The 22339-nt window shown below is 39.1% G+C and overlaps 3 protein-coding genes and 1 pseudogene across 3 annotated transcripts; all 4 read right to left on the bottom strand.

Moving 5' to 3' along the window:
* Nucleotides 1-857: 857 nt before the first annotated feature.
* Nucleotides 858-3184, bottom strand: LOC135680121 (U-box domain-containing protein 12-like). The gene is made up of 4 exons (XM_065194107.1): nt 2255-3184; nt 1409-1500; nt 1255-1324; nt 858-914 (listed from the first exon to the last, which is right to left on the bottom strand). The coding sequence occupies exons 1-4, from the start codon at nt 3182-3184 to the stop codon at nt 858-860; spliced, it is 1149 nt and encodes a 382-aa protein (XP_065050179.1).
* A 137-nt stretch (nt 3185-3321) lies between these two features.
* LOC135678565 (cytochrome c oxidase subunit 5b-2, mitochondrial-like) lies at nt 3322-7704 on the bottom strand (annotated as a pseudogene).
* A 941-nt stretch (nt 7705-8645) lies between these two features.
* LOC135678564 (26S proteasome regulatory subunit 8 homolog A-like) lies at nt 8646-12657 on the bottom strand. Its single transcript, XM_065191511.1, has 9 exons — nt 12342-12657; nt 11975-12072; nt 10485-10709; nt 10300-10362; nt 10004-10167; nt 9618-9774; nt 9426-9524; nt 9214-9324; nt 8646-8970 (listed from the first exon to the last, which is right to left on the bottom strand). Exons 1-9 carry the CDS (start codon nt 12544-12546, stop codon nt 8830-8832), a joined length of 1263 nt encoding a protein of 420 aa, XP_065047583.1. The 5' UTR covers nt 12547-12657; the 3' UTR covers nt 8646-8829.
* A 1417-nt stretch (nt 12658-14074) lies between these two features.
* Nucleotides 14075-16955, bottom strand: LOC135678563 (V-type proton ATPase subunit c''2-like). The gene is made up of 4 exons (XM_065191510.1): nt 16731-16955; nt 16548-16625; nt 14644-14814; nt 14075-14547 (listed from the first exon to the last, which is right to left on the bottom strand). The coding sequence occupies exons 1-4, from the start codon at nt 16832-16834 to the stop codon at nt 14376-14378; spliced, it is 525 nt and encodes a 174-aa protein (XP_065047582.1). The 5' UTR covers nt 16835-16955; the 3' UTR covers nt 14075-14375.
* Nucleotides 16956-22339: the final 5384 nt, after the last annotated feature.

Genomic DNA, 22339 nt, shown 5'->3' with positions numbered 1-22339 from the left:
TTTTAGGTTTAGGGAAACAGAACTGAAGAGTGTGGTTTTCTCTGCATGTAATAATCATAAAAGTAGATGCCAATCTGATCATGGTTTTTTAGAGAAGGTGAAGATCGTCAAACAGCTTCCACTTGGCATCAACTTTTACCTGTTGACACTGGAGACTTGTGAGTTGCCAGAGTAGCAGCATTAGCTGTGTTTTCCTGTAGAGAGAGAGAGAGAGAGAGAGGATGGTGGTAGTACAGGAGTGGAAGAAGCCTCCTCAAATGGATCGTATATACCACATCTCAATTCTTACAGACTTTTACTTGGTACCGGAGGCAGGCAGGGTGGCTCAGCTTCGTCTATCATCTTCCTTTTGGCTTTAGCATCAGCTGCAGGGCTGAGAGAAGAGAGAGGAACACAATGGGAAGCATAAAGCCCTATCCCTGGCTGCAAAACTTTGATCCCTCAGCCTCTGCCTTCACCAACAACGACCAACCTTGTCCCCTCTCTGTCCATTTTCCATGTTCTCTTCTGACACATGAGAGATTATATTAGACGTAAATTCTGTGAATCTTTACTTCATACCATATTCTTCCATCAACTCTTTCGGGTTTCATATTAAAATTAGTTTCCAGAACTCACCCACTAGGAATAATCAGTCATAGGTTCCTAAAAACAAAATATTCACCCACTTTTAGGTTGTGTGGCTCACCTCATATGTAAGAAAATATTGAGCCATATGTAAGAAAGGATCCTTTTAGGTTGTGTGGCTCACCTCATAACTCATCAAAGATAGTTTGTATCCTGCTCGACAAGATCCATCTGATTCTTTCTGAAGATTTACGATGTGTTTCATATAGAAAAAACCGACGTGATTGGCGTCAATCATTCACCTCCGACGACGAACGGATGGACGATCGAAACCTGCCCTCATCATCCTAAAAGCAAAAGCCAAAAACAATAAAGTGAAAGTCATTGAAGGAAGTCAACTCATATTAGGTGTAGGTGCAAATCATCTACTAAGTACAACATGCACTACATTAGCCAAGCCCTCCAAAAGCTCCCACAAGAGTGAGCTGTTCGTCGAGATGGCCACCCATGTCCGATGCTTGCTACTACCTTCCATCTATCCTTGCCCACACGCTGTCCCCTTGAAAGAACCATGATCAGGGGAAGGTTCTGTGTGCTACAAAATCAGTCTGTATCCAAACAAAAAACCTAATCAATGTGGACAGGAAAAAAAAGGGTCTTCTTGTCTGACGAAAAGCTTGGCCTCACAATCATGTCCATTGCTGTGCGGACTTCCTTCCCATTATGTGCAGAAACTCCAGACATGCATGGACCCAACCTGACAACCCACGAAGAAGATAGAAGACACTGGATGATCCAAGAGAGGACAGGTAGATGAGCAGTTTACTAGTAATCTACTAACCTTACGTTTTGTGAGACCATTACGGGCATCAGCAAGCACTGAGGGTGGTGGAAAGATTGTTGCATGCTTGGAGTGTTGCTGATTCCAGAATCCTATCATAGACAGTCGCAAAACAGATGTATAGAGACTACTTTATTCCTGTACTCAATGTTTCATTTAATGAAGTGGTGGAGATCCATCGGCAGTACGAGTGCTCTTCTTGCCTGGTATAATTGTGTGCACAGGAAGGATCTCAGCTACATGGGAGATGCATTCAAAGTTGGATCTCAAGTTCAATATTAGTTTTGGGACTATGATTCATAAGGTTAAGCTGATCGACTATCTTTCACTCAAATGTGGTGAGTAAGATTTCAGATCTGGCATTAGGAAGCTTTTGTTTAGAACAATAACAAAAGCTGGACACAATTGAGGTCAACAGGGAATAATAAAATACTATGATCGAGAAAATGTGTCTACAAAGTCCCTCGAGAAAATTGTCAAGCTGATGCCACATTTATGACATCTGCAGTGTTTCTCCAGTGAAGAATGCCATGTATTTTACTGTGCATTCAGGTGTGGTATTTGAGATGATACACTGTTCAATAGCATTCAGGTTTGTGCAACTCTCTGACATCATTTGATGCTTCAAAGACCATGTGAGTGAGAGATGTTAATGAGCCAAGTGAGTACATGATTTGCCCTCTTTTAATAGGGTGAGAAAGATTAATGAGCCAAGTGATTCTCAAGTATGATGAGAAAGCAAAGTACTCTTCATCCCATGAACTGATTACCCAAGAAAGTGAGAGTTTAATGACTACTATTTGACCGGCATCAACATGCAACGCTCGCTCCATCATCTCTCTCCACCTTGAGTCTCATGGAGTTTCCGCCACGGGCGGGCTTTCCTTCCACATCCCAATCCAAATCCAAATCCGACGACTCCATCATCTTCATGAGCAATCCGGCCTTCTCCCGCAGCTTCGTGGATCCTCCGATCGACAGGTCGGCGAGCAAGGAGGAGAAGTCGTCCCTCCCCGCCGCCTCCCGCATGAGTTCGTCACTCTCCTCGAGCAACCTCGCCAGGACCTCCATGGCGCTCTGCTTGCTCGCCATGCAACCCCTCCTCAACCAGTCCACCAGCGTGCCCACCACCCCCTCCACCTCCCGGATCGCTTGTATGCCCTCCTCGAACCTCGCCATGCGCGCCAGGACGACGACGCACGTCGCGCCGAGGTCCTCTGCGGGGCCTCCGACGATCCTAGCGAGCACGGGCACCGCCCCGGCGCGGACGGCTAGGGTGCAGTTGCCGTGGAACTGTACCAGCTCCGCGAGGGAGCTGAGGACGTGAGGCCTCGCGGCGGAGCAGCCAAGCGCCTCGACGACCGTGTGCACGGCGCCGGAGACGCCGAGCGGGGCCTTGTTCTTGTCGTGCATGGCGAGGCTGCAGATGAGGGAGGCGGCGAGCTTGGCGGCCTGGGTGGAGGCGGAGGGGCTGAGGACGAGGGAGTTGAGGCGGGGGACGAAGCCGGGGACGGCAGCCAGGGGTTGCTTGAGGTTGGGGTTGAGGGAGAGATGGAGGAGGACGGAGAGGGCGAGGGGGATGGTGGGCTCGGAGTGGGAGAGTCCGAGGAGGAGGGGAAGAGCGTGTTGGGTGTGAGAGAGGAGGTCTCGGTTGCGGCTGCTGAGCCTGGTGAGGGCAGAGAGGGTGGTGAGGGCGGAGGTCCGAGCTTCCACTGAGTCCGACTGGGCTTGAGCAAGGCAATCGGCGATGGTGGCGTCCACGGCTTGGGTTGGCATGGTTGGGCTTCTGCTGTGTGGCTTCGTTTCGGGTGCTGACTTTAAAGACGGAAGAACGGAGTAGGTGTCGACGACGATGTTTCCAATGATCCATTGGCATCGAAATCATCAGATACTTGTATCGCAACACAACACGATGCAAGAACAATTTCACAATATTAGCTTAGCATCCCTACAACGATCGGACGTTGATATCAAGGAAGAGAGAATGAATAGTCTAATGTAGCCATGGAGTATTTGACAGTGCAGATAATGTATGGAAAAGCAAAAGGGCGAGCAAAAAGATAAGCCATGCTTGGGCAAGAAAGATCGAAGGCCCTCCCGCGCCTTCATTGTCTAGTGAAGCCCTCCCTCGCCATCAACCTCGTGATCAAGCCTCCCTCGCCATAAACCTCGAGATCAACCTCGTCATCCGGAGGCCCTCCCTCGCCGATCACTTCGAGCTACAGAAACCAAAAGAAAAGCTTACAGTAGCCTCGTATTTGTTTCAAAGATTTCTTAGTAGAAAAAAAGGGGGTCTCAATTACCACGTAGCATTGGGAGCAGACCCGGCATTCGTGCGGTTTGCCTTTCTCCAACCAGAACCATATGAGATCGTGCTTATCCTCTGCAAACCAAGGTAAGATGTCGAACAAAGAACGCTTGTTTTATTTTGTTATCAGAAAGAGATAAAAGTAATAGCATGGAAGGAGACCTGCAAAAGCAAAAAGTTAGAATGGCATAGCCATCTTAAACTTATCAACTTACCGCCTTCGCCACCAGTACAGCCAGCCAACTATCCTCTTGTCATAGTAGGCTTCGATGACAGCAGGCGCTTCCTACAAGTAGACCAAACGATATTGATCACAAGAGAAAACTGCACAATTTGGTGCAGTAATAGAACAAGTAATATACTGAGCAAACTTTGATGTACAAGGACCTAAATAAAGGATCCCCTGTTTCCAATAATGCTACATCATACTAATACCTTGTGAAATGCATATTGCTCAACTTGGGTTATTTGCACTAATTGATAGGGAACAACATCCTAAAAAACCATTGCCGAATTAAAACACAGGATTAAGCCTTGATTTTTCTAATTCTACTTCCAACAGCATCTAGGACGCATTTGGTTCCGAAATAACATAACCTAGGTTAGATACTCTTTATTTTTGGAAAAACATCATGTACCATTATTGCAGATTCTCAATCTCTTAGGTGTCATCAATTATGGAAAAAAGAGGAATTTATTATATAATGTTCTTACAAGGATGTGGACTAACAAAAGTCAAAGTCAGCGGACCAAGAAAGCAAAGCATGTCATAAAGAAGAAATCAAGGATCAAACTGATCTACTCTGATATCCTACATGGTTAAAAAGATGCCTAGTTTGATCAACTTGTTGATAAAAAATGTTAGAAAATCACAAGTACCTAAAGGAGGCTAGCTAGTTTGTATGTGTCGCAACGTGGTGAACAATTTTGTCAAGGTGGATTAGGTGACCCTAAGTGGAAGAAGCTAAAATTGTCTAAGTGGCAGCTAGGCATTTATGTGGACCACAAATGACTTTAGGTGGTTCATTTTAAATATGAGGAAAAGGCTATAAGAGCCTAAATGACAAAATAATTCATCATATGACAAGATAATGAATTCACTGTCAAGGTAATCAATCAATCGTAAGTGGCAAAAGTCCCAATTACTACCTAAGCAGTGCTGAGCCATTCATATGGGCTGCCAATGACTTTAGTTGGTCTACTTAGAAAAACTGAAAGAAATCATATGAAAACCAAAATGATAAAGACATTATCAAATTTCTTAAGCAAAAAGGTCAAAACCAAATTAAATTGGCTTAAAATCAAACTATTATTTTAAAAGATGTTCCATTAAACAAAAATAGAAAACTGGATTGTATGATCTAGTTCAAGGGAAACAAGTAAATGTTTGGTTAGACCATATGAGTGAATAAAGTTTAATGGTAAAAGAAAAGACAGAGGGAACCTAAGAAAATTAATTTACCAAATAAGATAAAAGATTTTTGACTACTCTTTTTTTAACTAGGTATGTTGCCTTAAAACAGAGATCGATAAAGATGAAAGATCCATGCAACCAACCTCAGTTTATTGGGACCTTCCAGTCTGATGTTGCTATGTAATTGGGTGAAAATCAAAGAAAAAAAGATAAAATAAATGAAAATGAAGTGAAAACTTTGAAATTTTAACAACAAAAAGGATGTATTACCAGAAAAATGGATAATCTTTACTGGCTGAAATTATACAAAATAAAAAAAGTGAAACAGAATGAGAAAAGGGTAAATTTTGTTAAAAAAAAAAAGAAGGTAACAAAAAACAATATAACAACACATTGCACAAAACAACAAATTTGCAATGTGCATGGTCATATCAAAAGCAATATAACATATGCGGAAAGGTAAAGAGATGTTTAAGTGGCACCCATATAAGGAGAAGTAAAAAGAAGATGTTTTAAATCTCTCCTTGCATTTCATTATAGACTACAGCCAGCTAATTTGTGATACCTGTCAAAAAAAAAATCTCCTTCTACCACTAGAAGTTTCTAGTATGAGGTGTGGCATGAGCATTGGCTATGTGCAAATAAAATGAAACAGTTCACTTCAATTTGCAAAGTTAAAAACCGAGAAACCCTGGTTATGGTCCAGCTTAAAGCTAAAAAATAAATTGGAACCTGCTGAAGTAACAATATAAGAAGTGTTGATGTGTAGTACAACATAATGTACAATATGACTACCATAGATTCCAAAATGCGGATCTACATTATGTAGGTTTCTCTTTTCGTCATCCCACAGATAAGGTTAATTCAGTTTGAATTTGTGAAGAACACAAAAGGCTCGTGTTGGTTTGAAATTTTCTTTGAAAACAAACTGACATGTGTGTAACATTGTGACCAAAATGAGTATGACTGAAGGCCAATCACAAAGGTTTACGACATTGGTAGTTATTACTTATCAGAATATCAACATATTACCACCATAAAGTGCCCTTCAACATGTTGTACCTAAATACTTGCCATGATTTCTGTGTGGAAACCCAAAAGGATCTCCAAATAACAGCTTGTTTTGATCCAAAGCTTGTTTATAGTCTCAAGCAATCCACTGACTGTAGCAATGTCCCAAAGTATGAATATTGAAAAACTTGTTTCTATCTTTAAAGAGAGAAGAATAAGATGTATAATATGCATTAATTTGTACAGCTGCTTCATCTATAGACCAACAAAACATTGGACACACATCCCAATGCAGGAATGGAAACCATCATCATATCTCCGCAAATCATTTACAAAAACCTAATATGCTATGCAGGTGAGCAAGAATCAAGTGAATAAATTCTGAAAATCAATGACAAGCTTGTCTAATAATAAAACACCCATTATCCCAATAGCGAATTATCAACAAAAACAAGGCACTTCATCCAAAGAACTCCAAAGACATCCATCAAGAGATATACGAATTTTTATTGTTTTTCGAGCATTGTCTAGACTAACAACTGAAGAAATATAACATTATGGATTCCAATGTCATACATTCTCTCACTTGCATTTGTGTTTTTTATGGAACAATAAAACATTGTATTAGAACTCCCTTAATATTTTCCAAGTTGCAACTTAAGCTTCGAAAGCATCAGCATAAGACTGTTATGAACAGAGACTGCGTAAAGGAGTTGAATCACTTCATCTTGATTTCTGAGATCGATTAAACGGGCACCGACGTAACTTAATCAACAGGCATTTTACATCATAACCCGAAGATCCCAAAAAAGCAGTCTAAAGCCACAAAAGGAAGTACGAAAGATGCATATGTATGCATAGGGATTCCCCAAAGAGAAAGTTGTACACGAATGCATTCTGTCAACACGAGGCAAGTTTCTATAATCACATCAGAGAAGAAGAAAATCCAAGGAAGGAACCGAAGATTCTGCCTACCTTGGTGCCGAAGGGGCCTATGGCGGCGTCCATATCGAACCGCTTTTTCCCCTAGATATGTAAACGAGACAACACCCACCAAAAGATGGTCATTTTCTCGGCACCTCATAGCATCCAACACCCACCAAGAAGAGAAGGATCGAAAACGGAAAAGAAACCTCGAGCTCCATGAAGATCGGCATCACCACCACCCTCTTCTTCAACGATCCATCACCTGAAACATGAACGACAGGAAGAGAGATCGACCGAACCCCCGTCTGCCTCGACGATCTCGAGATCAAAACAGAAAGAAAAAGAAGAGAGAGCCCTAAAGGAAGGAAGGAAGGAAGGATCCACCGGAGGCAGAGGAGGAGAAGGAGAGCCGCGGCGTGTTCCACGAGGGCGAGGGCGGCGGCGGAGGCGTGGGGCTTCCGGAGAGCGGGTCGACAGGAAGCGACGCAAACCCTTCTCCACATCGTCTCACGCTCGGCTGTGTTCTCAGGTCGACGGCCGGGCCTCCCCTTTCGGCTGCTCTTGGCTCGGTAAAGAGGAGAAGAGAGTGAAGAGACCAATCAACACAGCTTGGGCTTTTAAATGGCCTTCACTGTTGCCGAGTTAGGTCGGAACAAAGGTATAAGAACACAATTATCGCCAATAATAATAATAATAATAATAATAATAATAATAAAAAAATTCATTACGATTATAACGATATCGATAACAATAGTTATAGTAATATAATTACATGAACCGCATAAAAAAAAATGAAGGCAATTGACCCAAGGCAAGATATAATAATATTTCAAATGAGTTGCTCTTTTTGGGTTGAGATGGTTCAGCTTAGAAGAATCTAAAACGTCAAGAATTTATTATGTTCCGAGAAAGTCAAACCTTTGAATCTTCACTCGTTTGATTAAAAAAGGTTTAAAATAAATAAAAGTGCATATACATAAAATTGAATTATTTTCAAAATTCTCCATAGAGAGTTTTATTTATTTTATTTTTATAAAAGACCAATATAAGATTTCTTACAGCAGAAAAAATAGTCTCAGTGACTTCGATATTTATCACCTAATCAATCATAAGCATAAATTAAGCTTAACCTACTTTTGATTGGAGTACTTAAAAGCAAACATGCACATATAAAACTTATTTGTTAAAAAACCGAAAAAAAAAGAAAAAGAGAAAAAAGCATGGCATAGGATAAAACAAGGCCTATTATCAGTGGGCATTGTCAAGATACCCAAACGTGAAATTGACAACTGCAGCAACTAGTTTGAATAATGACTCACAAACAAGCTTTTCTGATCATATTAACCTGCTGCTACTGATCAAGAAGCCTTAACCAACTTCCAAATCACACATCCAGAACTTAGATAGAAATCATTAAACTCACATAGAAATCATTAATCACTAAATAGGCATGAAGATTAAAACATTAGATTAACCATGTCCTGAGAGCTTGCCTGACCCGGGAATCCGATATCAGTAGACCACTACTACCAACTTTTGCTACTTTAAACAATCAGATTCAGAATTGCCAAACACCATAAGCACACAAAAAAATCGTTCTGGAAGTAAGGGCAGAATCTTACATCCATGGGAACACTATAAGACTTCAGTGCCTCACACTTGATCATGAAAGTTCTAGAGTTAAATGCCAACACACAGAGTTAAATGGTTACTGTCGTTTATATCCTTTCAGTAACAACCAAGTGACGAATGGGAAAGAATCTATTTCCATAGTTTTCGCAGGGACATGTTCTTCTCTGTTTCTTTCTTCATGACTTTAGCAACCGCCATCTCGAAATCTTCTTGTGTCACATGAACTCTTCTTTCCCTGAGAGCAAACATCCCTGCTTCTGTGCACACAGCCTGCAGACAAACAGCAACTCATGATGTGTGCTCCAGAGTTTCCATAACAGAGTCAAAAGCTATATTTTGATTTAAAAGGCTGACCCAGAAGAGAGGTTGTCAGTTTTATCTCGAGTCAGTTGGGTTGCATATGTACTTGCATGCACATGCAATTATTACTCTTTGTAAAAAAGATTAACAGGATAATAATAACAACCATGAAGCAAGAATGCATTGGAAAACAAAACAATGAGAAGCGAATACCTTGAGTTCTGCTCCAGATGCTCCATTCATCTTCTCTGCAATTTTCTTAAGATCTATCCCACGCATCAAGTTCATCTTCCTCGAGTGAATCTTTAGAATATCAAAGCGGGACTGGAATACAATTGAATGTTTATATCGTATTGTATCTAAAAAGTCGATGGAAATTCTAGAAAATAATAATGAAGAAACTTAATCATGTGCTAATCATCTACCTCTTCGTTGGGATTAGGGAACTCAATTTTTCTGTCAATCCGTCCAGGCCTGAGGAGTGCTTGGTCCAGGATGTCTATCCGATTTGTGGCCATCAGAACCTGAATAAAAAATGTAATTTAGTAGGCACACAGATCAATAATGCACCAATAATATCAATACGTCTAATGTTAACAAGCAAGATATCAACGTACTTTAATTTTGTTTGATGCTTCAAAGCCATCAAGCTGGTTTAGAAGCTCCAGCATAGTACGTTGCACTTCACTGTCACCATTACCAGTACCAGACTCCATTCTAGCAGATCCAATACTGTCTATTTCATCCATGAATATTATTGAAGGAGCATGTTCCCTTGAAAAGAAAGATTTGCACGAATCACATCAGTTCATCAAAGGGAATAAGGTCACTAACTACTCCTATCATGATATCTTAAATCCTTGCTAAGTGTGTATGCAATGAGGGAGATTACAAATGAATTAGCAAGGTTTTACATTATTGTTGAAGGCCATGATATAGATAAGCAAAAAAATTATCAAAAAATCTTAAGGAAGTTATGAGTTAAAACTGCATCTCAATATACCTGGCCATAACAAATAGTTCCCGAACCATTCTAGACCCCTCTCCTATGTATTTCTGAACCAACTCAGAACCAGAAACCCTTATGAATGTGCAATCAGTATGATGAGCAACGGCTCTTGCTAATAGAGTTTTCCCCGTGCCAGGAGGCCCATAAAGCAAGACTCCCTGCAAAGAAACCAAACTTAATATTGTATATGCAATACATGGAGTTACATTGTAGAACAGATGGCATTTAAGTGCCATCTAACTCATCCGAAAAAGAAAATTACTTATAAGCAATGACTATGATAGTAGTACCTTTGGTTGTGCTATTCCAAGGCTTTCAAACAACTCGGGATGCTTAATTGGAAGTTCAATAACCTGAAAATAAAGTAGCAGGCGTTTATTACATGGGCAACAAGTGATTTAACAAATCAAGCATGCGCATAAATGGAAAGGCCATAACCAAATAGGTTATAAAGGCTTTTGGAACTATCACTGACCTCCTTTATCTCCTTAATTTGCTGGTCAAGACCACCAATCATGTCATAGGTGGAATCAGGTACCTTTTCGACCTTCATAAGATTGACTAGAGGATCTACTTTGCTAGGCAAAATTAGGTGAAGAACATAACTATCATTCCGAAGAGCAACTCTGGTTGATGGTGTTAACTTTGTCATATCAATGCTCTTATCAATATCAACAACATATTTTCCTTCGGGATGGACCTAGAAAGGGGAAAGAATGAATGTAACAATGTGCAATCACTGAATATTTACAAAACTTTAGAGAACAAAATGCAGCCGACTTTTCTTGTAGAGAGGAAGACAAAATAATAGTACAAATATATTTGCTATTAGCAAAAGAAGAATGATCACAAAGAAAGCTGCAGTTCCAATTGTCTAAAAGCCGAAAACACACACTCACTCTAGACATCATGCAGGAACCCATCTTCTAAATTTGGTTGGACCTTAGCTTGATTGACTAGAACCAAACTGGTTTGTGATGTAAGCAATCTCTGATATAAATCTATTTTTACCTAATTTTGATGCAAAGTTATATGAACAATAAAAAAGTCAAATGACACTAAAATCTAGTAATAAGATATTCAGCATAAATCATATAGCATGACTCTTGTTTCCTCAAAAAGACAAAAATTTGAACTTCCAAGACCTGGAATAAAGAAAATCAACTCATCCTATCCTGTTAGACACAGAAGGTAAGACTGTGCATAAGTATCCATGAAAGGGTACAGCCCATTACGTAGATAGTTCAGCAACCAAAGAGTTCATGATTCATATGATAGAACAGTAGGCAAAAGAAGGTAGAAGGCAAATGATTGTATGAGTTGCATGTTTCTAGCAAATTAACCAAGAAACCATATATATACACAGTGGATGGTCACAAAAGAGAATTACATGGTCAAACATACAGTAGCAAGCTTCAGCTTTCCTTTATGTGGCACCTCACCTTCAAGATAAATAACACTGTATTTCTCCACACAAACGAATCCTACTGATTTTACATAATCATATCATTTTACTTTGGGCAAACAACATGTAACCAAACCTTCCACTGATACAATGGTACACCATTAAAATGCATATAATCAGAGTTGTACATATATGATAGTGAGTAAATATCAATCTTGGAAACCACATTAACTACAGCCCGACAGCAACCTAGGAAAAGCAGAAATTAGATATTATGACAAGAAGCAACGATGTCCAACTATTTGGGTCAGCTACAAGAATTTTTTCCACAATTAAGCTCTGTGTAATGCAGTACAGAGAATTCAAATTTCTTTTTTCCTGTTTCTGGCAAGGTCAATCAAGATATGAATAAGTATCTTCAACAAACAAATTTGAGAGGAAAAACTGCAACAACAAAAAAAAAATTTGTTGCGGTATTTCTTAGGGGGAAAAAGAAATCATAATTGTGAAATGAATTATGTTAGAATATTAAAAAAAAATCAAACGAACCCAAGAGTTACCTTGACTAAGACCTTCGATTTCCCCATCACCTTAACCACCTCGCCAACATACGAACCAGGCTCTTGAAGTAGCTGCAACTCCTCTCGAAGCGCTCGCACTGCAATCACGTGCCAGATGCATCAGATTAAACCAAAAGTGAGAAGGGCATAGAACGCGATTGAAGCCTATAGCATGGGATGCATCAAGATTTGATCTTTTCCGCTTGAGCCTTTTTGGGATTCTAATCAAGACAAAAATGAAAAGATATCCGGAATCAATCCTCTCGGCCATTTCCATGTTCCAGACCGAAACTAGGGCCCGCCGCAGGATTAGGGCATCGAGAACCAACGGTGCAGGAAGAATTGGGTAGGATTAGGGTTTCCGAACCTCGAGAGTTGAGGTCGTTCCGCTGGGCCTCGAGGCGCTGGAGGTTGTTGGTCTTCTGCCGGATCTGGAGATGGAGGTCATGGATGTGCTGCAGGTAGTACTGCCGCAACCCCTCGCCTCCGCCTCCCCTGGGTCTCGACGGCGGCGCACACATCTCCCCCTCCGCTTCCATCGGTTGCTTCTTCTCCACCACGGCCGTTGCCATCGTCCTGCCCCCGGCTTCACCCAAGCGAAATCTATCTATCTAGATCCGATCGCACACGCCCGTCAGCTCTCGCGTCTTCTCTGCTTTCGTTTCCTCTCTCTTCATATACATACCATCCAATTTCTTTCCTCTTTCTTTTTTCCATATAAACCCCTCGGAAAAATCGGCTTTTTTTTTTTTTTTAATCTAGTATAAATGCCTCATGTGCGGCTTTGCACTAATATTGATGCATATCTTTAAATAGTGTTTTTATCCTTCTAAATTTAATATATATATATATTTATAAAACAATTAAAATAAATATCTCTAAAATTTAATTTGGTTTTCATATATATATATATATATATATATATATATTATCAATCATGAAAGTTATTTATTTATTAATATAATTAATAAAATTTTAGAAAGAAAAAAATTTATATATGATTTTTATTGACTTCGAAAAAATCTATGATAGAATTCCTAAAAATTTATTATGATTTGTTTTAAAATAAATATATGTATTTACTAATTATAATTATATTGATGTTATTAAAGCTGCGTATGATACTATAGCTACTGGTATTAGAACTACAAGGAGTGTGTCTAATGAGTTTCCTAGTAACATAAAATTATATTAAATATTTGTATTAAGTCCTTATCTTTTTATGTTGATGATGGATGAATAAACTAAGCACCTACATGATAAACCACCTTGGTTTATGTTATTTGCATATTATTTTAGTTAGTTAGACCATGGGTGTTGAATAGTTAAAAAAAAGTATATATAAAAAATTTATGTTGACAAGATAAAAATATTGAGATGGATATTTAGAGTTACTAGAAAAAAAAGAAAGAAAAAATATTTATTTATAAATAATTAAGTATCGTTTCGATAAAAGATAAAATAAGTAAAAAATTATATATTATGATATCAACATAGGTTAAAAACACATTCGGATGGCATAGTAATGTTAGTAATACGAGAAAAAATAAAGAAAAACCAAAAAAGACATAAGCTATAAATAAAGATGTAAGTATTTTAAATTTAACTAAATATATGACTTTTTATTCATCTTAATCATAAAAAAATATATACTTTATCTTAAATAATAAAAATATATAATTATATATTTTTTAAATATGTCCCAAGCCAATTTCTTATGTGCAGGAAGGGGATGGCTAAGCCAATCTCTTATGTGTAGGAATGTGGTGGCTAAGGATTATCATCCCAAGGTCCTGATTCGAATCTGATTTACCTAAAAACAATTATGAGGAGAATTGTATATCTTATGAACCAACTGATACCACAAAACTTCAGGATCTGTTAAACTTCTTTTTGGAAGTCATGTTAAGACGACCAATCATACTGAGCTGCTTAATTGCACAATTTAAGAGCAGTTTTTGAGTCAAAAGATAATCTATGTACTTAATAGGGATAGAACTGTGAATATAGATTCTTTCACATCAACTAACAGCAATACTAATAAGACCATAAATTTCCGACTACTGATTCTTTCACATCAAATTAAGAAATGCAAACATCTAAATATGATGATCTTAGAGGAGATGATGCTCATAAATGCACAAATTTAGTATTCCATACAATGGCATCATGAGACAAGCCATGAATATGATTTATTTGTCTCAGAAAATAGAATAGAAGTAAGAAAAAAAAGCCAAAGGGATACCAGTGCACAAAGGCAGATTCCGGATAGGCGAAGCAAAAAACAGTAGTGTTTCGAGGAACGGCTACATGAAACCTGATATGGTTTTGAACACTGATTATGATTCGAGATACACTGCACAAGCTTCGTGTTTCCGGTAGAGGAGCAAACAGACCTAGCTCATGCAGTTTTTGCTGGCCATGTTGCTTGAGCTGACATAATTATACCAACAATCACACCAAATAACCCAAGTGCACTGCCAAATATTTCGATCACCAGAATCTTTACGAAAAGAGAAGAGTTTTGAGCATCAGATAGAGCACAGCTGCTTCCAATTATTCCCACACACAGCCTGTTAAAAGAAAGCACAAGTCAGAACACCTGGATGAACCATTGATGTTTCTGCATTCCCCTTGAGTCTAGATATAATTGTTGTGGTGTAACGTACCCACACATGAGATTTGCAAAACCGACGATGATCCCAGAAGCAAATATTGCATATCCAGCTCTAAGAGACTCGGGGTCATATATCTTCGATGATGGCACACTTTCCAGTTTTGTTTGCAGGATAATTGCTACTATAACACCATATATGGCAACAGCCTCACAGAAAATAACACTGAAGACACCATAAATTGACTTTAGAAGTGCTACAAGGCCTCAAATGCAAATATTGATAACCACAAATGTGTTTGTTGAGCAGCTAATCACACTATTATTTGTAAAAGGCACATGACAGAAAGCCATCCACAAACAGTTCGATGTAGAGCATGCATGTGCCATAAAACTTCAAGTTGTCATTGTATATCTAAGTTAGAGATTTATAAAATAAGATGAACATGAACCAAAATTTGAATATCAAATACAGGACCTATCCTGATTAAGGCAAATCAACTTTCAAAAATGAACCAAAGCTCCTTACCAATAGGAAATCCAGTCTTATGAATAACAATGCATGAAACTGCAAGGACCTCAATACATCCAGGAGGGAAATAATAGGCCAGGTCACTATCCCGAAAGGCAGGAAATGAACAAAAAGCTAGTAGCTAGACTGGCATCTGTAAGTTTCTGCAAAACCAATGATCACGTCATATTTATGGGTAATTGGCTGTTCAAAACCAATGTCCAAGTCTACCAACTACTCCCCAATCACTTTTCTAGTGTAGCAAATGTAAACCCGTCGGACTTTTAATTGATATAAAGGCTTGAACAATGCCCCTGTAAAAGATGACCGACCACGAACAGGATATTGTAAGGTCAACAAAGCACTAGTGCTTTGCAGGTGATGTTCAATGGCTGATCAAATACTGGAGAATATAAACCATCCTCCATGGTAACTAACTGCATAATAATTATCAGAATGAGAAGCTGTGATGGATGTGTGGGGTCACTATAAAATATAAAAGTTGTAAACATTTACATCCTTGACCAATTGGAATTGTTTCACTGAAGTTAAAAAACAGGAAAAACTAAAGGTGATGACCCAAGAGATCTAGATGCATCATCTAAATGAAACAGTTGATTAGGAATACGAGAGGTGGAATAAACCTAAGAAAGTTCCATTATATACAAGAAGAAAGAGTTCTGACCCTTCGTTTGACTAATGATTTTGCCCTCAAAAAGGCTCAGTGGCATTCCTAAAAGTTAGGACCCAACAACTTCTTGTTTACAAATGGTTTTTTAATTGTTCGTCCTACCTCAAATCAATAATAAGTTGCAGAAATACAGATCGATCAAAAGTCAAATCAAGTTTGGACAGATATGTCACTGATTTCTAAGTCCTTTCCAGCAAATCTCACAGAATAATTTTTGCATTCAGTTTCAGGCACTACTAGCACATACAGAGTCCCACCATTTTTTTCATAACTCTAATACTGGAGTATCCATCAGCTTCCCTCTCAAGTCAAATAAAGGTAAAGGGGTGCAATTGGCCAATCTCATACCAAAAGATATCATTCTGAAGTATAGAAGAGCACACACACATATATAATTTTGACAGGACAATCAGATAATATGCGGAGTTGAAGGCCTGGATTAGTAACCATCACATATCAAGAAAGATAATTCACTATTACATGGAAGCATAGTGCAAAGAAGATCGCATAAATGTAGAATCACAACAAGATCTCTCAATGTTCAGTTGTCGATCAAAGGAAATTAATATTCTACCCGTCAGGTCATCATGAACTATTTTACCTGTAGTTGGCCGTGCAACAAAAAATCATGCGTTCACAATAAATCATGGTTTATAGAGCCTGATATGCAATACAAATAGACACAGAGATCCTAAGTCGAGTAAGAAACAACGAATTGTCATGCAAAAGCTTTAATTGAATGGTAAATAGCACGCACCTAATAAGATTTTTCGAGGTGATTCTGGGGGCTTTGATCGCCGCACCGATCAAGCTGCTCCCGGTAATATAAATCCCCCTGGAAGAATCGAAAGAAGTAAAATATCAGACAAATATTGGAAAAATATAAATAAAATCTACGAAAAGAAGAACAGGAAAGAAAGAGGGGTTTCGACCGTCTCACCAGGCGGCGCCGAGGACGGAAACGCCGATGGAGATGGCGATGCCGATGGAAGCGAAGGTGTAGGGCGAGATCTGCGTCAGCGCCCGCGACCACGAGCTCGACATCGCAACGATCCCTTCCGATGAGACGAAGGATAGGGTTCCGGTGACGGCGAGGAGGGAAGAAATACAGATTTCGGGTAGAAGACCGCACGGGAAGCCAAGCGATCGGCAGGGGAACGGGAGATAAGGGCTTGCTATGTCTTCTATTGTTTCTGTTGTGTGTTTTCTGGTTTCAAAAACAAAAATTCCAACCGGCAAGCGTGGAATCATGTCGTATTTGACAACATCGCATGTTTTTTTGTTAGCTTAAACAGATCCAAAAATATATATATACATCTTGCCTCCACACGCGGCACGAGTCTGAATCCACCGGCACGATCCACAATGCCTCATCCAACCCCTCGTATACTGAGTCGTGACATATGTAGTGTTAGATATTACAAACAGTACATATCCAAAGAAAAATTTCTATTTATTATTATTATTATATATATATATATTTCTTTTAAAAAATAATTTTTTATTCTTTTTCTTAGAGAGCATCTCTTATTTTTAAAATATAATATCACCTTTGGTCCTCTTTGCCCTCCACCTTGTTAGTCTCGTCTTATGTAATTATCTTTTTTATTGTATTTGATGTTAATAAAACCCTTAAGTATGTTATTATTTTTGTTTATCATTGTCATCATGTCAACCTCTTTCGTCATGTTACTATTTTACTAGTAATCTTCTCTATTACTTGAGGCAGAATCATAGAAAATGCAAGAGAAAGATCAATAGGGTGGTAGTGACAGCTACGGTTGATTGAAACACAATGGTAACATCCCTTTTTCTCTTCTTATGTGGTCTCTCCTCGCCTCCTCTTCTTTTTAGGATGAGATGAAATTGATGATGGGAGAGGTTATTGGCAAAGCAACGACGTAATGAATAAGGTTAGTATGATAATAATGATGGACGAGAGCAAAGGCATACTTGAGTATTTTAACAATCTTAACGGGGAAGTAACGAGAGAGAGGACGATCATAAGAGATAAAATTATTAGAACGTAGGTGACCATACATATATCAAAAGTAATATAATATTTTAGAAAACAATGACAGTTTTGCTTGAATAAAATAAAAAAATCCCTATGTAAGCAAAAGTAAAAAAAACATATATATATATATATATAATATAATATAATATAATATAACATCTTAATCTACTTTTTGTATTTATCTAATCAACAATATATAGATTATGTGGATCTAAACTATATCAATTTGTATTGGGTTGAGTAAATTGATAGAGCAACTTCTCTATTCGTTTCCTCTCTCTGAAAGTTTCGGAGATCACCATCCCCTTGGACTACTCCACCTTGCTGAACAAACTGTATATTGTTCTGCCTCCCGCAAACACACTTGTTAGATTGTGACTCCATGTCAATATAGCTCCCGCTACACCCCTCAAGGCCTAGCAATATGTTGAACTCGTTGCACAATTTAGCCTCATACGGATGTATCCTACTCATATTAAAGAGAAAGTTTCAATGCTTTATGGCGTTGAGATTCGGTCGCCTTGGGATGGCCACGAACATTCCATCGTCGGCATACAAGCCCTTGCATGAGTACCGAATTCTTCGAGTTAGCAATTCCCCTCACCTTTGTGAGCTTTGCATAACTATTTCAGTCATTAAACAACCTATTCCACCTTGCATGGTCTCATCATTTACCAAGCATCTCGCTTGCCTTGGGCACCATCATATATGGTTGTCAACGTCGAGCTATAGCTTGCCTTGAGTACCCTTGCATATTCATTTGCAAAGGTCAGCCTCCCCGAAACCTTCCATGATCCCTTAGGACCTACAAAAGATAAAACAGTTTAGAAAAAGTACCTCACTCGGGATCCACGAGCAATCATTTCAGTAAACACTTCATAGCCAATGCAAATTACAAACATACTTTACAAGCTTTGAATAATTGCACAACAAAGGGTCCAAAATGATCCATTACAGATCGAATATCTCTCGTAAGTGTCTACCTAACATAATCTTTATTTACAAACCTAACTAAAATGAGACTGTTAAGCCTTCGACCGTTCCTCTACATGCTGTACAAAGCATAAACAAACTAAAAGATACGAACATATATGAGCATTACATCAAATACCTTGTTTATAGTTCTCTCCGTGATAGTCAACTCCTGGCCCTCTAAGGGAAGGGAGGCCTCCCCGACGACTTTGAGTTCAATGTCGAGATCGGTGTTGCCATCGCTAATCCCCACTTTCGACGTGCCTACCTTGCTTGAAAGTATGGAAGAAGGCAATGTATTCCGACCCCAATAACTTTATTGGCAACTAGGTTGACCTCAACGTGTGTGGCTAGTATGGTGTCTTCTGCACCATGGCTTTTAACGACCCCTTGGTCAACGTCGTCATTAGTGTTGACCTTAATGACATTGATATCATCGGTACCTCCCAATGGAGCTCAACCTCTTGATCGATGCAACCCTCCTCCACATCAACTCTAATCGCTTCTATTAGCAATAGCCACTTCGTCGACCCATTCTTGGACATTGCCTTTTGCTTGTCATCGCATAAGTATCTTAACCTTCGGTTCAATGATTTCGAGGGAGTCCTGTCATTGGTACTCTTCAAGAAGAAGCTCATTTTATGGGTGCCTTGCAAGCAACATATGCAAAATGACGATCACCGTCAACGAGCTCATTCTAATGAACAAGCTTTAGAGATCTAATCAAAGGTTTTTTCTCTCGATTAGCCATCACGAAGGATAGCAAAGTCGGAGAAAGATAACGAAGGTGAGAATAGTGATTATAAAATTATATTGTTATCCCATTTTTAAAGTTATTTTCTACATATGACAATACATATAGTATTTTTCGTCGCGATCATACAAGGAATTTTTTTTTTAAAAGTATAAAATGAAGATGCTAAACGTAGTTAACTATAAGAATAGTTTATAATTAACCCTCGACAACAAAATATATTTGCATTTAACCCATTTGCTTACCAATTCAGTATTTACCTCCTTTCAAAACTAGAATTACATACATATCCCTTGAAAAATATTCTAACATTGCGAGCAAAGAGAAATGATAAGACCCTAAAATCTTATCATAAAAAAAGAAGAAGAGAAGGGGATGATCACTTCGAGGGGATCGGCCCTCCTTAATCGCTTCGAGGGGATCGGCCTTCTAGGGTTTGTCAAAAGATAAAATAATATTTTTCATAGATAATCGAAAAGAATCAGTTACATTCCTATTTATAGAGTTCCGACTTTAGCTAAACTAAACAGACTTAATAAATACGCAAAAAATAAAAAGAAAGCACAAAAAATAAAAGAAAAAATAAAAGGATCCTAACAATCCCGCCTCTTTTAATTTAGCCTTGTCCTCAAGGCTGAGTAACATCAAATTATGGAAACTTCTCCTTTAGCATGTATTATTGCTAGCATCTCCTTATCATAAATAGATAAACTCAAATGGGAAGGCGAAAGAGTCTTACTTGCATAAGCGATAGGCCGACTTTCCTGCATTAATACAGCCCCTATTCCAGCTCCAGAAGCATCAGATTTAATCATAAACATCTTATTAAAATCAGGTAAAGCTAGCACGGGTGTAGTAGTCATTGTAATTTTTAAGAATTGAAATGCTTGAGTTGTCTCTTCTGACCATCTGAATGCATTTTTCTTTAGAAGCGACGTCAAGGGAGCACTAATTTTGCCATAATTCTTCATAAACTTTCGATAATAGCCTGTTAGTCCCAAGAATCCCCTTAAAGCTTTGATTGACTTTGGAATTGGCCAGTCTGTCATCACTTGTATTTTTGAAGGATCAACTACAATACCCTTTTGAGATATGATATGGCCGAGGTACTCAACCTTAGGCTGCCCAAAACTGCACTTGGATTTCTTGACAAAAAGGCCATGCTCACGAAGAATATTAAAGACAATTCGTAAATGTAATAAATGACTTTATAGAGAAAGACAAATCCTAGGAGGCCGATCCCCTCGAAGCGATCAAGGAGGTCCGATCCCCTCGAAGCGATCAAGGAGGTTGATCCCCTCGAAGTGATCATCCCCTTCTCTTCTTCTTTTTTTATGATAAGACTTTATGGTCTCATCATTTGGTATCAGAGCGATGATAAGACTTTAGGGTCTTATCATTTGGTATCAGAGCGGCGATCCTTAGCGTTCTCGTTGCCGTAACTATCAAAAAAAAAAAAAGGGAAAGAAAGAAAGAAAGAAGAAGCAGCAACCGCAACCACGCACCCCTGCTTCCGGCCAACCCACCCGCCGCTCGTCGCTGCTCTCCGGCCAGCAACCGACTCTACCCCACTTCCGGCCAGAGTCCACTGTCGCCTCCCACCCGAGCCACCACCGCTGCCAGGAGACGACGTTGCCAGCGTCCCACTCCACCGCAGCCCTGCTCCTCTTCTCTACCGCCGTTGTAGGGCAACTCCTTCTCCACCGTCGCCGCTACTTCCCGGCCGATCGATCGTCGTCACCTGCCTCCCAGCCGTAACCCTAGCCGTGCCCCCCTCCTTGGGTCACAACTGCAGCCGTCGGTTGTCCCCCTACTCACGGCGATCGAAACAGGGCAACTCACTACTGCTGCCCTTGTTTCCAGCCGCGCCTCCTCCAGCACTCCTCTTCCCCTCGAGCACCGTCGCCGCCCAGCCGACCCATCACCGCTGTGGGCCACCGTGCGACGACCGTCGCTCACCTCCCAGCCGCCGCAGCTCCACTTTGCTCTGATACCAAATGATAAGACTCTAAGGTCTTATCGTCACTCTGATACCAAATGATAAGACCCTAAAGTCTTATAAGAGAAGGGGATGATCACTTCGAGGAGATCGGCCTCCTTGATCGCTTCGAGGGGATCGACCCTCCTTGATCGCTTTGAGGGGATCGGCCTCCTAAGGTTTGTCAAAAGACGGAATAATATTTTTCATAGACGATCGAAAATAAGTAGTTATATCTCTATTTATATAGTTTCGACTTTAGTTAAACTAAACAGACTTAATAAATACACAGAAAATTTTAAAAAAATATATAAAAAAAGATTCTAATAAAAAACTCGTTAGGTTATGATGAGAAAAGAATATGCTGCTCTCGATAAACACATGAACACCGGGAGGCCGATCCGGTTAGAATTGATTTGGTAAGATCTTACTCATGAACACATGAACACATGAATACATGAACACATAAACACATAAACACACGAACACATAAACACATGAATACATGAACACATAAACACATAAACACATAAACACATAAACACACGAACACATGAACACATGAACACATGAATCATGAACACATGAACACATGAACTCATGAACACATAAACACATAAACACATGAACACATGAACACATGAATATCTTACTCAAATATTTAGTAAGATCAGAGTAGGAAGTAAATTTGATTTGGTTAGAATTAATAATCATGATTTGTGTGATTTTGAATTTAGTTTAGGTTTTAAAAAAATATAAATTAAAATATAGAATATGATTATTTATGGAACAGACTTTTTTTGGGAGAGATAGTAAAGCTCTCCTATA

This window comes from Musa acuminata, chromosome BXJ1-7 (genome assembly GCF_036884655.1).
Source record: "Musa acuminata AAA Group cultivar baxijiao chromosome BXJ1-7, Cavendish_Baxijiao_AAA, whole genome shotgun sequence".
Taxonomy (NCBI): domain Eukaryota; kingdom Viridiplantae; phylum Streptophyta; class Magnoliopsida; order Zingiberales; family Musaceae; genus Musa; species Musa acuminata.
Note: the sequence above shows the minus strand (reverse complement) of the source record. Positions and strands in the feature narration are given on the sequence as shown.